Source organism: Xenopus laevis, chromosome 3L, assembly GCF_017654675.1.
Source record: "Xenopus laevis strain J_2021 chromosome 3L, Xenopus_laevis_v10.1, whole genome shotgun sequence".
Taxonomy (NCBI): Eukaryota; Metazoa; Chordata; class Amphibia; order Anura; family Pipidae; genus Xenopus; species Xenopus laevis.
Genome location: NC_054375.1, coordinates 156536219 through 156551170, shown reverse-complemented (window position 1 = coordinate 156551170; position 14952 = coordinate 156536219). Strand labels below are relative to the sequence as shown.

The window sequence follows — 14952 nt, the reverse complement described above, 5'->3', positions numbered from 1 at the left end:
GACTATGGGAACTGATGATCAAACTAACTCAACTGTTGCAAAATGATTAAGGTCTCTATTTCCAAATGGCAACACATTCTCAACAGATGCAAGTTGGAAGAATTTGCAAACTGTGACCTCAAAATTTATGCAGCTCTAAAACAGTGTCAGCGAGGAGAAACATGAAGGCCTAACCTTGGAACTAACGCAAACAATTGTAAAGATTTAACTGCAATAAAACTAAATAATTAAGCAGACATATAAGAGATTACCAGGAGGACCATGTCTACAAATGAAGGGACCACAAGATGAGGCAGTGTAATAAGGTCAACATGTGCCTGGGATGATCAAAGAGATTGGCATCAACTTTTGGTCCCCCCTACCAAAATGGTGCAGACACCACAGAGAGAAAATCATTTAAGGAAAGCCCATCTCTGGTTACCCAGGATGCCCACCTTGCAGCAAAGCAGGATAATTGTTCTGTTCTGTTGCAAGGACAAAGGGTTTAGCAGGTATATTTCCTGCATCAAAAAGTAGAAATAGTAATGGGGGATGAGACTACCCTGCCTGGCCACAATTATTTAAGGACTACTTCCAACAAATATATGCTCTTCCCCCTAATATCTCTAAAAGGACATTATGGTAGATGAAATGAGAAGCTGGTGCTAAAACCACCTCTGCAAAAACACTTGCTCCAGGTGGGATTTTCACTGAGACCTGTAAAAATCACCAAGGTCCCGTCTAACCAATTTAGAACTTTGGGGCCTGAAATAGGACATCCTGACCAAATGGGCTTTATTTACTTAGGTGGTCCTCCAATATTTTAATGCAGGATAATGCTATAAGTTTGCTACTCGGGCACTATATTTAAACCATTAGGTACAAATATTGGTTAATGGAGTGCTGTCTGATGGGATTAAACTGTAAAGGGGTACACACCAAGGCTGTCCCCTCTCCCTAAAATGCTTATCCCTGGCCATTGATTGATATTTTCTCTAGATCCTCTTCCGCCTGAGGCCAACAACTCAATATTGCAACATCAAGTAGTCCACAATTTCAGAACAATGAGCGTCTGTCCTCAGCTGAACCAGAGGGTGTTTCAAGTGCCAATTGCTGGAGGTGGACCTGTCCCCATATGATCAACCAAGAGCTTATCCTAGAGGCAGTTGAAGTGGAATGGCTTAAAGCCTTGGCTAGACTTCTATAGAGGGACCTTATCTTACCATAGTACCATCCTATCCAAGCCTTGCAACTGGCCCAAGGCCCCTGAGAAGTGTGGGTGGTATAACCCTATTTGGGTAGTATAACTCTATTACCATACATCCATTAAAAATAGGAACCCCATAACAGCTGTTTTACTCCCCCCACTACCATTTTAAGAAGTCCTCCGATATCAAGTAGTGAATGTGTCCAATAAATCAGTAAAGACAAGCAACACATAAATCATGTTATTTTTTAAATTATACTTCATATTATAAGCAGCTACTTTTCCTTTAAGCCAAATTCTGTAATCACCTCTATAGTTGTTAGAAAGAAAACTTCAAAAATGTCAACAGTTCCACATGCTTAGACCTGCACACAAGTAAGGCTTATGTCCATCATCAATTATGAGGAGTCATTACAAAATTCAGCCTTCACAGCACAAGAACTGGACATCATTAAGGGCCGTGTCGTCCCCACCCCATTGCTTCTCTTCTACCTTGGTCTGAATACCACAGATGCCATAGTAGCAATATTGGCTCCATGGTCCATATGACCCCCAAGAGAGTCCAGATCCTTCAAGTTCACGGTCATCTGAGCACTTAAACATGATGTTGTTCGCAGCTGTGTCATCACCATGTTTCTGAGGAGGTTCCACTCTTAAGGAGAAAGCCGTGAGGTTACCACAGAGACACCATGTAGGGCGGGACCATGTCCCAAATCTAAAAGGAGAAGTCCATGGTCATCTATGTACAACAGCAAGTATCTTGTAGAGCAAATATACATTATCCCAAAGCTCACCCTATCTGGTCTTCAGCACCCCAACTACTGTTTGGGCCCTTCTTGTGGGGCAAACCCACTGCTTTGGGCCCTTCTTGGTGGGGGGGGCAGATGTAAGGAACATTAATAGCATTTGGTACTTAGCTGGCCTAGTCTAATAAAGACCTGTAATAAATATGTTGGGGTTGTACATTCTCAGTGCTTTTAAATCTCCTCATTCAACTGAACATCTCACTCATTTGTTAGGCTTTAGTTGTCCTTTAACACTAAACTGAAAAGATAGAATTTAGCATGCTATCAACTCACGGCCCCTCTGTAGAGGTTACTGTGTATTCTTTGACAGTAGACTGAAAGGGAAAGCAGTGCAGTCGGATCCCATTTAGTGCAGTGTCATCTCCTGATACCTGTGGGGGTTCAACCTGAAACACCACAAAATTACAGCCACATCTGATCAGTCCATTGCCAAACTACATATATTCTTACCCACTTCAACCCACATGATCCAACCCATAGATTTACCTTAACAGAGAATCCTTTGGCCACATAACCAGTGGGGCATTTTTCATCTCTTCCCCAGATGCCCCACTTCCCTCCATTTAGGACACTAATAAAAGGGGTATTGTAAATCCCAAGCACTGCAGGAGAAAAAAAGAGAAGTACAAGGGAGGAGACCAAGAGCAGCATCATGGTGAGATGAATATCAGATGGAGACACCAGGGAATGTCCCATAAATGGCCAAAATACCAGTATTTATCGACAGCCCAACGGGGGTTGACCCACTAGTAAGTTAATGATGTATTAGAGTGTTACTTCAGCTGAGCATTTCCCACCTGTGCCCGGAAACCTGATACTGGGAAATTACTTCACTAGAAAGAAAACAAAGGTTCTGATTAGAACATAAAATACATGGGATGAAACAGAGACCAAATGATACTTCCAGCAGACACAAGAGAACATTGTTAAGTGGTTTTCACATGAATCTTTAAGACAGACATATTGAGTGATGCTTTAAGGAGCAATTGTTTATTGTGACACACATGAAGGAAAACTACACAAACAGACACTAATTCAACAGTTCATGAGATTATATAGCACCTAGAAGGGGAGGGGGCTCTGTATCTTTAAAGGGCCCATGGTCGTTCCTTCTCCTACAAACCAATTGTTTTTAATCTGTGCAACCCTATCTTGGCACAGAATGAGAAGTCTTGCTTAGTGTGGCAGAAAAATGGGTTACACCAGACTCTTTCTCTCAACTGGGCCCTTGCTACTCTATGTAGAGGAGGAAGGGAGTGGCAATAAGATGATAGGCTGCCTAGGGTTCTTAAACAGGAACAACAGGATTATTTATAAACGGCACAAGTTTATACCCATGGCACTTGAGATAGATAAATACATGACAGGTGTAACCAAAGGCGGAGCTTGCAATAGGACTAATGTAGAGGCAATGTGGAAAATTGAAGATACACCTTTAAGGCTTCCAGCTAGTGGTCTTGATCTTCTCTAGTAGAAATGTCCAAGGAGTAGAATACTAACCTCCATATGTAATAAAAGGCACTAAGTTTGTACAGGAGCAGTAACTCATAGTAACCAATAAGATGTTTGCTTTTAAACAGGTGACCAGTAAAGTCTACCAACTGATTGGTTACTATGGGTTATTGCTCCTGGGCAAATGTATTGCCTTTTATTACACAACCCCTTATTTCTGAATCCCTTCAGTACTGTGGTCTCTTCACGTTATGCCTAAGGAGAGATACCCTTAACTATCAATCCTACTGGATTTCATTGCTGTAAGACCACTAGGGATCGTAACTATTAGTTAGGAATACTAACTAAAAATCAGGCCTGAACTCTCAGTTATATGTGGGGTTAAGAAATTGTTTTTCTGTATTGCTTTGTTCTTTAATGATATTCTTTGTTTTTTATGGTTCTGATTAACCTGTAATATAGGCAGTTCTGCATCTCATGCTCATTAAAAATACAGCAATTGTGGCATCTTTATTTTGTACAAGGCTGTTAAAGGAACCCACACCTTGCCAGACTACCCAGAAGGGAACAGATAATTTGGTACAATGTCACAGGTCAGCGAGGGAACCCTGGAGCTATTGGCAGTTTTGGGGGTGGCCGTAGCTCTAGTGTCCCCCTGTGCCAAATGAACAGAGGCCTGACAGATGGAGCATGTGCTGACATCCGGTGGTCACAATAGGGCACTACAGCTATCTGGTTGTTCTGGGGGCATAAAGGAGACATTACTATAATGAAAACACCAAGAATTATATGTGGCTGTGTATGGACTAGTCTTTAAGAAAAACTGGAGCTGAATTACAAAAGTGTTTTCTTCTGAAACACAATCTCTCCTATAATTTATCATGTGATACACCATGAAAATGTTTTCCTGTTGAATTAAATCTGCCCCAAAGTGAGATTAGTCATCACAAATAAAACTTTTATCCCAGATAAGTAAAGGGTACACAACTTTAATAATCCACATAAGGTTTGTCTATCAAAGCATTTCCCACGAGAGTCAGACTGGGGCATTTCCATTCTAGGCAAACAGCCAATGCTAATCTACTAATAGTCATAAATGGCTTTATACAACACTAGGAACCGAAATCCACATGTAATATTCCTGCAGTGGAGTACAGAGCAAAACGTGGCAGGAACAGCAGCCAATAAACAAGAGCACAGAGAGCAGTCACGGAGTGGCACCAATGGTGATAAACCTCTACCAATGACCAGAAGATCAACTGCAAAGAACACAGTAAAGAAAATGTTGAGAGAGAGATTTTAATGGGGTGCAGGGTTGGACTGGGCCAGCAGGACTGTTGCCTGTGATGTGCGGGACAGGGGGAAAGATTTGCCGATGGCTGGGAGTTCATTGGGTCCGGTGGTGGCATCAAGTAGGTAGGCTGTAGGTAGTAGAGGGATAGGGGTAGTTGCAAGGGGGCTGGTGGCCTTCATGGCTGGGGTGAGGGGTTCCTCATAGGATGTCTGAGAGTTGGACCAAACCATCTGGCAGTATTCACAAGGGGGGTTAGAGAAAGCTCATTCCAGACATACAGTCTGATTAATATTCTCCACTGATTAAGTCTATGATTTAGCAACCATTTATCACCTGGTGTGGTCCTAATAAACCATGATGCCCCTGGTAAGCATGTTGGTACAGCCCAAAGGCTTTTCTTCCTATTATTCATTCAAACCCCAAACATTTGACGATTATTACATATGAGAAGCTTATTACACATATGATTGAGTTTCTTTCCTTCAATGTTTCTGTCTGGGACTTTTTCAGCACAAGGTCCAAATAATAAACCAATAGGAAATGTCCAGTTACACAGGTTACTCCTTATATACACCAGTCACGGCTATTGTTCTTCATGGAGACAAATCACTTTTGGAACATAATCGTGACTGTCTCTATTTAAGCCTCTTCCCCCCTAGTATTTATACTGGCACAACATGACTCCCAACAAGACTCCCCCCAATATTTGTACAGATAAGAAATACATTGTAGTTCTTATATAGACCAACAGGATCACTATTATATGTTTGCAATACAAGAGCCCCAGGCATGGTCCCCACAATTTTATGCATTACAGTTGGACCCCTCAAATACACAGCTGGATCCCCCAAGCAGATAATCTATAGTACAACGGGGACACCTTGATATATATCATAGGCACACTCACACTCACTATAGTAGGCACACTCACTTTAATATAACATACCACTAAATATCTATGAGGGTGCAGCTGGTATCACATAATACTAAGCAGCAGAGACCCCTGATCTTAAACCAGACACTGTAAAAACCCAACAGGTCAGAGAAATGGCCCCCATATTTATATCAAAGGGACCTGTCGTATATAGTACAATAGTGATTCCCCAATATTCACGTAGAAAATGATCACCCACATTCAGACAGGTTTCTACAATATGCTAAGAACTTCTGCCCAAAATGAATGTTATAGTGTCTTTCTCCCCAATATTTGAAAGTATCCCCTGCAGTCTTTGGATATGGTACCAAAGACCACTTAAATGAAAATAACCACCATTTGTAGAGACCACCACACTTGACTAGCAAGAGCCCCATCACATAGTTATAGTAGGACAATACCCCCCTTCCCCCCAATATTCTTGTATGGCTGAATTACCTTTTTGAGCTTTTCAGGGCACAGACAGAGTAAGGCAACAGGGGGTATGTACCATGAGTTACATTTTGTAGACCACGCCCAGTTAAGCCTTGCACATACCCTGTACATTCAGGCACCGCCCACTTCAATGTACAACCATTTCTGTCCAGGTTCTTGCTTAAATAGTGAAATTTAAGATGGTCTGACTCTATTCTTCTGCATCCAGTACATTTTTATATCACCACAATGGCAGTTCTGCTCTGGTCCTACCACCACTGTAAGTAAGTTCCCTAATGAGTAGCGGTGATGCACCCTTGAATTTATTTGCTTTTTTATTCGAACAAACTAATTTCTACAGTTTTTGTTCAATATTTAAAGGAAACCTCAACCATTTCAAAGGTTCTTCCTACAATTTCTACGCATAGGTCAGGTTTGATCCCAGAAGTTATTAAATTCAGCCACCACAGCAAAGGAACTGGACATCATTAAGGGCAGTGTCATCACCAATCCCTTGTTTCTCTTCTACCCTGGTCTTAATACAACAGGTGCCATAAGGGTGTAATTGGGTCCAATGTCCCCAAGATGGTCCAGATTCTTCAATTTCATGTTAGGATGGAACTGAGTTGGCCCTGAGACACCTTATAGGGTGGGACCATATCTCAAACCTAAATAAAGGAAAAGACCTGTTCAGCCAAGTAGAGCAGTGGATTTGAAACCTTTCTTGATTCAAGTCCCCTTTAATTCCAACAGTTTGTTAGTGCCTCCCCCAGGCTATAAACAGCTTTTTATTATACTGTAGTTCCAAGTTGCACATCTACCTGACCTTCAGGCTGGGCTTACTTCTTGAACTTTAGAGCAAGGAACAGTCCCCAAATCTCTGCCTTATTTGATGAACTATTGTTCAGCCCCTCTGTGGGAGCAGCCACACAGATTTGGGGGCCACAGAAGCCAAGGAGGATTTATACTATTCTTTTCTTTTCTGATCTACTCTTTAGAAGAAAGCCAAAATAGATAATTTAATTAAACTATTATCTGGGGTTGGGCATGTTCAGTAGTCTCAATTTCCCAATGCAATGGGGCACCTCACTCTACAAGTGAAAACTTCTCATTGAACACTTGGTACTTGTGATGTGATATCACCAAAGGTTTAATGTCTGAACCTCCCAGCATTCCTCTAGCAGCACACCTGATAAAGTAAATCTGAAGGCAGCATATTTTCACTTGTTTGGGGGAAAAACATGATCTCTTCATGCCCTGGGAGTATATTGGAAGGGAAACCATTGCAGTTGGATCACATTTAGCCCAGAGTAATCATCTAATCCCTGTGGAGGTCCAACCTGAAGCAGAACATATGACAGTGATCAGGATACTGGAAGTGTCTCTTTAACAGCAACAGTTGTATAGATCTCACACTCAGTGTTCACATGGTGCGTTACCTTGTGAGATGCTGGCACAATACCAATACCAAACACAAGATGCTGAAAACAAGAGTCACGCACACTAGGGACATGCATAGAGTGCTTAACCCATTACCCAATCACAGAAAGAAACAATGAAAGTATAGATACTGTAATATTGCATTTTGGCTTTGCCCATAACCATCCTTCTATAGAAACCAATATTTGCACAAGTCCCCCCTGAGCTTCAAGATATAGCACTGTCACTGTCTCTATCTAGCAGGAGGAATAAACTCAACATGTCTCATTTATCACAAAGGATGCAGTGAGTACTATGGGGCTCAAACTTGCACCCCCAGGGTATGTAAATAACCCATAATGTCTTAAATTACTCCTAGTTAATATCACTATTTTATTTTTATTAGCTTCCAGCACCAGAATTAAAATTGTCTCCACTGTGTTGACTCATCCATGGTCAGACTGGCCCATCTGGAAAAGTTCTAATCCAAGTGCAGGTTCTCTAGTGGATCCCAGGCATCCTGACTGGTCCCACCTAGTTATTCCTGGATATACTTTGAAAATACAGGTTACATACAAAAATACAACCAAAACAAGAGGTAAGGAGAGCCCTGAACAAAAAGCGATGATTTAGCTGAAAGCTGAAAAGAGAAAGGATGAAACACAAGATGTAGGGATGGGCAAAAAAAGAGTTGGCAAAGGAAGAGATGTGGCATTGAGCCCTGCATTTAGTAGTATACTGAAGAAATGCCAGGGTATATTAAGAAAAGTTTATCTAAACAAATTCAAAAGTAGAGAGTTTGGGAGAAAGTCAGACAGAATGTGGATGAGAATTCAAGAAAAAGGGAGGAGGCAGCTCTATAAAAGTATTTAATGAGACTATGTAAAGAGGTAATGAGTGGTGAATTAAGAAGCTGTAGGTTAGTAGAGGAGAGACAGGCCAGTAGATGAGTTGTAGGCCATTAAAGGAGCAGTGGGTCAATAGAGAAGAAGTAGGTCAGTAGAGGTAGAATAGGTCAGTAAAGGATGAGTTGGTCAATAGAGGCGAAGTGAGTCCAGTAGATTATGAGAAGGTCAAGAAAAGAGTGTAGGTCAGTAGAGGAGGAGCAGTGCTGCAGAGGAGAACTAAGCTCAGTAGATGAGAAGGTCATTAGAGGATTAGTAGGTCAGTAGAGGTGGAATATGCCAGGAAAAGAGTGTAGATCAGTAGAGGAGGAACAGCAGGTCAGTAAAGGAGAAGTAGGTTAGTAGAGGTGGAATATGGCAGTAAAATAGTGTAAGTCAGTAGAGGAGGAGCAGCAGGTAGGTAAAGGAAAAGTAGGTTAGTAGAGGTGGAATATGCCAGGAAAAGAGTGGAGGTCAGTGGATGAGGAGCAGGGCAGCAGAGAAGAACTAAGCTCAGTAGATGAGTAGGTCAGTGGAAGATAAATCAAAGAGATTGGGAATCATACACTTAGGTAGAAATTGTCTGCTATTGTGCTTTTATTTTTGTCCACACTACATGTTTCGGGCTGCAAATGCCCTTTCTCAAGTGTAGAAGATGACTATGGCAGTATAGGGAGAGTAAGTCAGTTGAAGAACATAACAATTGTAATTACTTTGAATGTCAGGGTCATTCATTTGAATTTTATTCTGAAAGGTAGTGAAGACCAGTACAGAGACGGGAGAGTGGGATGACAGCAGATGAGCAGCCTAGCAGCAGCAGCTTTCATTGTGAACTGAAGACGTGACAGTGTCTGGAGGGAAAAGCCAACTAATAGAGAGTTACAGTAGTCCACATGTGATATGATGAGTGTGAATCAGCATTTTGGTGGCATCTTGGTTGTAAATTATTGGATTTTGGAAATATTCATTAGGTATAAAGTTACAGAGCATAGAATCTTCTCCTAGATGTACTTGTAGAGGAGACTATTCCTAGTATGCCTGATTTAGAGATTTCACAATATAATTTTCGGAGGGACCCACATTTGCAAAAGTCTGGGAAAATATGAAAGTACTAAACACAGAACCTCAATTCCCTGGAGCTGACAAGGTACATCTGCACTTGGCTATGAACCAAGATTTGCTCTACCAAGTTGATCAAATAAGTGGGGACGTAGCGTAACAGCTAGTTGTGATAAAACCAAAGAACATTTTTTGCAGAGGTTTTTCTGGCCAGGTGCACATACCAAAGTTAAGAGTTATTGTAAGTCTTGGCCAAAGTGCCAGTTTACTGCTCCTATGAGACATTTCCAAAGCCGCTATCATAGAGGTTCCTTTTGAAAGAATCACTAGGGATTTTGGGCCATTAGTGAACTTTGCTGGAGGACACCAATATGTACTTGTAGTTCTGGATTATGTCACACGCTATAGAGGCAATTTCTTTATAGAATACTTTCTCAAGAACTGGTACATGTGTTTACTCACACTGGTATCCCCACAGAAATCCTTACTGATCAGGGGACTCCCTTGGAAGGAGAGAGAATCTCTTTCTGCAATAAAGGCTCCTCTGAGGGAAACCCAAAATGAGATACTTGATGTGAAAGTAGCAGCGACACTAACTGCTGTACAAATGCAGAGGGTAAAGGAATTCCTGCAGAGAAATACTGAGGTGTTCTCTAAACTGCCAGGTTGCACCAACATATTAAGACATGATATAATAACTGGTGCACAGGTATGGGTTCATCTCAAACCCTATAGAGTCCCAGAAGCCTGTAGGCATGCAATACCTGAGGATAGCATGTTACCAACAATATTTACTGGAACTCCAGGAGCAACATAGTAAGTTAGGTTGAAAAAAGACATGTGTCCATCAAGTTCAACCTTTTGACTCTATATATAACCTGCCTAACAGTTAGGATAAAAGCCCATTCCTTAGTTGAAATATTATTACAGGTATGGGACCTGTTATCCAGAATGCTCGGGACCTGGAGTTTTCCTGATAAAGGATCTTTCTGTAATTTGGATCTTCATACCATAAGTCTACTAGAAAATGTTATAAACATGAAATAAACCCAATAGGCTGGTTTTACTTCCAATAAGGATTAATTAGATCTTAGTTGGGATCAAGTACAACCTACTGTTTTATTATTACACAGAAAAAGGAAATTACTTTGAAAAATTATTATTTGTTTGGAACGGGGATGGGTCGCTAACGAGCGCAGCTTCTCTTCGTTAATCTAAGTGAGTGGGGTAAGGGCGCATGCCCAGTTGGAGCAACCTTCCGGTTCGCGACAACTACGCATGCGCCAAAACAGATGGAAATTGCCGAAGGGGAGGAAGAAGACATGAAGTTTAGGGAAGAGAAGAAGATGGCGCCCGTGAGCTCCACTGAGCTAATTCTGCATGTCACTTTTTAAAGAGGGGACAGAATCCTGGGGTAAGACTTTGCAGGGGAGGCAGGGAGGGGGGCAAGTGGGAACTTAACATTGTGGGGGGTTTGGTTCTCCTTTAAAGTATAAGCAAAGTTTGGTGGAGGAGGAATAATGGCCTGGGGCTGTTTGTATGGTGTGAGCCCCATGAAATCAAACCTTACTGGGTCCAATGACATTTCTTACAACTCTGTTGTTCCAACTTTGTGGAACAGTTTGGGGGAGGCCTACCATTTGCAGAATTTTAATGTACAGGAAGAAATTGTGCCCATTTGGTGGTATGAGTAGGGTTGCCACCTGGCCGGTATTTTACCAGCCTGGCTGGTAAAATGATGGCTGATCCCAATGTTATTAATAGGGAATAAAGATAAATATATAGGAAGGTCAGTGATCCCAGTGTTATTAATAGTGAATAAAGATAAATATATAGGAAGGTCAGTGATCCCAATGTTATTAATAGGGAATAAAGATAAATATATAGGAAGGTCAGTGATCCCAATGTTATTAATAGGGAATAAAGATAAATATATAGGAAGGTCAGTGATCCCAATGTTATTAATAGGGAATAAAGATAAATATATAGGAAGGTCAGTGATCCCAATGTTATTAATAGGGAATAAAGATAAATATATAGGAAGGTCAGTGATCCCAATGTTATTAATAGGGAATAAAGATAAATATATAGGAAGGTCAGTGATCCCAATGTTATTAATAGGGAATAAAGATAAATATATAGGAAGGTCAGTGATCCCAATGTTATTAATAGGGAATAAAGATAAATATATAGGAAGGCCAGTGATCCCAATGTTATTAATAGGGAATAAAGATAAATATATAGGAAGGTCAGTGATCCCAATGTTATTAATAGGGAATAAAGATAAATATATAGGAAGGTCAGTGATCCCAATGTTATTAATAGGGAATAAAGATAAATATATAGGAAGGTTAGTGATCCCAATGTTATTAATAGGGAATAAAGATAAATATATAGGAAGGTCAGTGATCCCAATGTTATTAATAGGGAATAAAGGTCAAGTGATTTTCTTCTGTACCTGTCCTGTGTCCTTTGCAATGAGCCTGGTGGGAGACAACTTAGCTCAGAAAGAATTGCAGATACTAGGGGCAGCTTTGAAGGCTTCTGTACCTCTGGGTTATCATTAAAGTTTAATCATTTGTTGGGCTTTAGTTTGCCTTCAACACTAAACTGAAAAAGCAAAGCTTGGAATATTACTCACTCTCCCTCTGTAGATGTGACTGTATATTCCTTGTCATTGCTCTTAAAGGGAAAGCAGTGCAGTCGGAGGGCATTTAGTGCAGTGTCATCACCAGATCCCTGTGGGGGTTCAACCTGAAATAGAAAATATCCTTGGGATTAGGGTACTTTGTTCATATATTGGATTGTCCCTTTAATCCATTAGTGAGTGCCATTAGGAACTAAACCCTCCAAAAATGAATTACAATTGACATTGCAATATCATGAATTCGCAATTAGGAAGCCTTCTGCTGGACTCTTTGAGTGACCAGCCATGAGAAAATGAAGTAATTGATGCAGGAATGGCCTCCTGGTGCTCATCTGCTCAGTTCTATCTCTCATTTGTCAGCTGACAAAACTAAGATGAAAAGCATAAGGAAAGGCTTCCTTCTATATTTTGTTATTTTCCCTTTAATCCAAAAAACCCTGTTGCTGCCATTATGGTTCTTTCTTCCTACATGGAATTTTCCCTTTAACTTATTAACCCAATCACCAATTGGGCACTCTAATTCTACATGGGTCTTTCCATTGAACCTACCGATTCCACCATGCCGCCTGCCATGTTTGATGTTGGACTAAATAGCTTCAAAATACTTTAAAATACCATTTCAATGCCATTATATTTATATAAGAAAGTAATATAAGAAAGTAATTTAGTGCAGATGCTACACCACCAACTCTTCTCTTGCACAGAACCTCCCACCCCATCTCTATTGACCACCACAGCACCACCATCTCTCCTGAGACTTACCTTAACTGAGAATCCTTTGGCCACATATCCAATAGGGCACTTTTCAGTAGGTCCCCAGACACCCCACCGACCTCCATTTGGCACCTCTATAATGAGGATATCAACAAACCCATGGACTAATGGGAAAACACAGAGAAGTGCAAGGTAGGACACAGAGAGAAGCATTCTGAGATCTACACTTGATGCCAATGTCTCCTCAAATTGGACACACACCGCTATTTATTGACCAACCTAAAGTGCATTGAACCAGTCAGCAGTTAATCATTCAAAAATTTGCATATTTCTTCTGTACAGTATTTATCAACAGTGTTCAAAATAACCTTGATATTGCAAAATTACTTCTTTAAAAAAAGTATTTTAGTTAGCAAATGAAATACACGTTGTGAAATAACAAGCAGCCTCCCAGCAGATGTAGCTATTCTTTATGCATTTGTGAGGCTTTCATCGAGGTCTAACAAAGCAGATTGTACCCCCTACTGGAAATGATAAGGATATTAGAAGTCACTGAGGGGTTGTTCTGTGACCATATAAAGGCACAAGGCTGCAGGCTGAGTTATACAGGGAACTCTGAGTATCACTCATGTATTATAAGGGATAATGTACCCCCTACTGGAAATGATAAGGATATTAGAAGTCACTGAGGGGTTGTTCTGTGACCATATAAAGGCACAAGGCTGCAGGCTGAGTTATACAGGGAACTCTGAGTATCACTCATGTATTATAAGGGATAATGTACCCCCTACTGTAAATGATAAGGATATTAGAAGTCACTGAGGGGTTGTTCTGTGACCATATAAAGGCACAAGGCTGCAGGCTGAGTTATACAGGGAACTCTGAGTATCACTCATGTATTATAAGGGATAATGTACCCCCTACTGTAAATGATAAGGATATTAGAAATCACTGGGGGGTTGTTCTGTGACCATATAAAGACACAAGGCTGCAGGCTGAGTTATACAGGGAACTCTGAGTATCACTCATGTATTATAAGGGATAATGTACCCCCTACTGTAAATGATAAGGATATTAGAAGTCACTGAGGGGTTGTTCTGTGACCATATAAAGGCACAAGGCTGCAGGCTGAGTTATACAGGGAACTCTGAGTATCACTCATGTATTATAAGGGATAATGTACCCCCTACTGTAAATGATAAGGATATTAGAAGTCACTGAGGGGTTGTTCTGTGACCATATAAAGGCACAAGGCTGCAGGCTGAGTTATACAGGTAACTCTGAGTATCACTCATGTATTATAAGGGATAATGTACCCCCTACTGTAAATGATAAGGATATTAGAAGTCACTGAGGGGTTGTTCTGTGACCATATAAAGGCACAAGGCTGCAGGCTGAGTTATACAGGGAACTCTGAGTATCACTCATGTATTATAAGGGATAATGTACCCCCTACTGTAAATGATAAGGATATTAGAAGTCACTGAGGGGTTGTTCTGTGACCATATAAAGGCACAAGGCTGCAGGCTGAGTTATACAGGGAACTCTGAGTATCACTCATGTATTATAAGGGATAATGTACCCCCTACTGTAAATGATAAGGATATTAGAAGTCACTGAGGGGTTGTTCTGTGACCATATAAAGGCACAAGGCTGCAGGCTGAGTTATACAGGTAACTCTGAGTATCATTCATGTATTATAAGGGATAATGTACCCCCTACTGTAAATGATAAGGATATTAGAAGTCACTGAGAACTTCTGAGCACTGACACTGTGGAAAGTTGAGTTCTGCCACTTTAAGGGGGTTATTTATAAAAGGTCGAATTTTAGAATAATGTGGATTTTTTCTAATAAATTCGATGTTATTCCCAATTTCAATGGTATATTATTTATGAAAAAATGTTAATGTCTAAAATTCAATCAAATAGTTCTGACTCAAAGGCATTTTTCAGTAGCAGTAGCACAAAATGTCTCAATGTCTTAAATATATAGATAATGGGTTGAGTGCAGAGGACTCTTGTAGTTGACTATATGTATTTTGTGGTCACACCCTCATTGCACCCCCGCCTAATGGTTTTAAAAAATAAAAATTAGTGGTGAGCACAACTTTCCCTTGTTTGTTATAGTTCTACAGGAGCAGTG

General features: G+C 40.7%; 1 protein-coding gene across 3 annotated transcripts; it reads right to left on the bottom strand.

Moving 5' to 3' along the window:
• Positions 1 to 1422: 1422 nt before the first annotated feature.
• Positions 1423 to 13024, bottom strand: LOC121401666 (vitelline membrane outer layer protein 1-like). Of its 3 annotated transcripts, none has more exons than XM_041587388.1 (4): positions 6111 to 6179; positions 2479 to 2825; positions 2266 to 2378; positions 1423 to 1901 (listed from the first exon to the last, which is right to left on the bottom strand). In XM_041587388.1, exons 2-4 carry the CDS (start codon positions 2686 to 2688, stop codon positions 1607 to 1609), a joined length of 618 nt encoding a protein of 205 aa, XP_041443322.1. In that variant the 5' UTR covers positions 2689 to 2825; positions 6111 to 6179; the 3' UTR covers positions 1423 to 1606. The 3 variants fall into 3 exon arrangements, with proteins under 3 accessions (XP_041443322.1, XP_041443323.1, XP_041443324.1); XM_041587389.1 differs by lacking the exons at positions 1423 to 1901; positions 2266 to 2378; positions 6111 to 6179 and adding exons at positions 12090 to 12202; positions 12858 to 13024 and having other exon boundaries at positions 2479 to 2594; positions 2790 to 2825; XM_041587390.1 differs by lacking the exons at positions 1423 to 1901; positions 2266 to 2378; positions 6111 to 6179 and adding exons at positions 12090 to 12202; positions 12858 to 13024 and having other exon boundaries at positions 2644 to 2825.
• Between the last annotated feature and the right edge of the window lie 1928 nt (positions 13025 to 14952).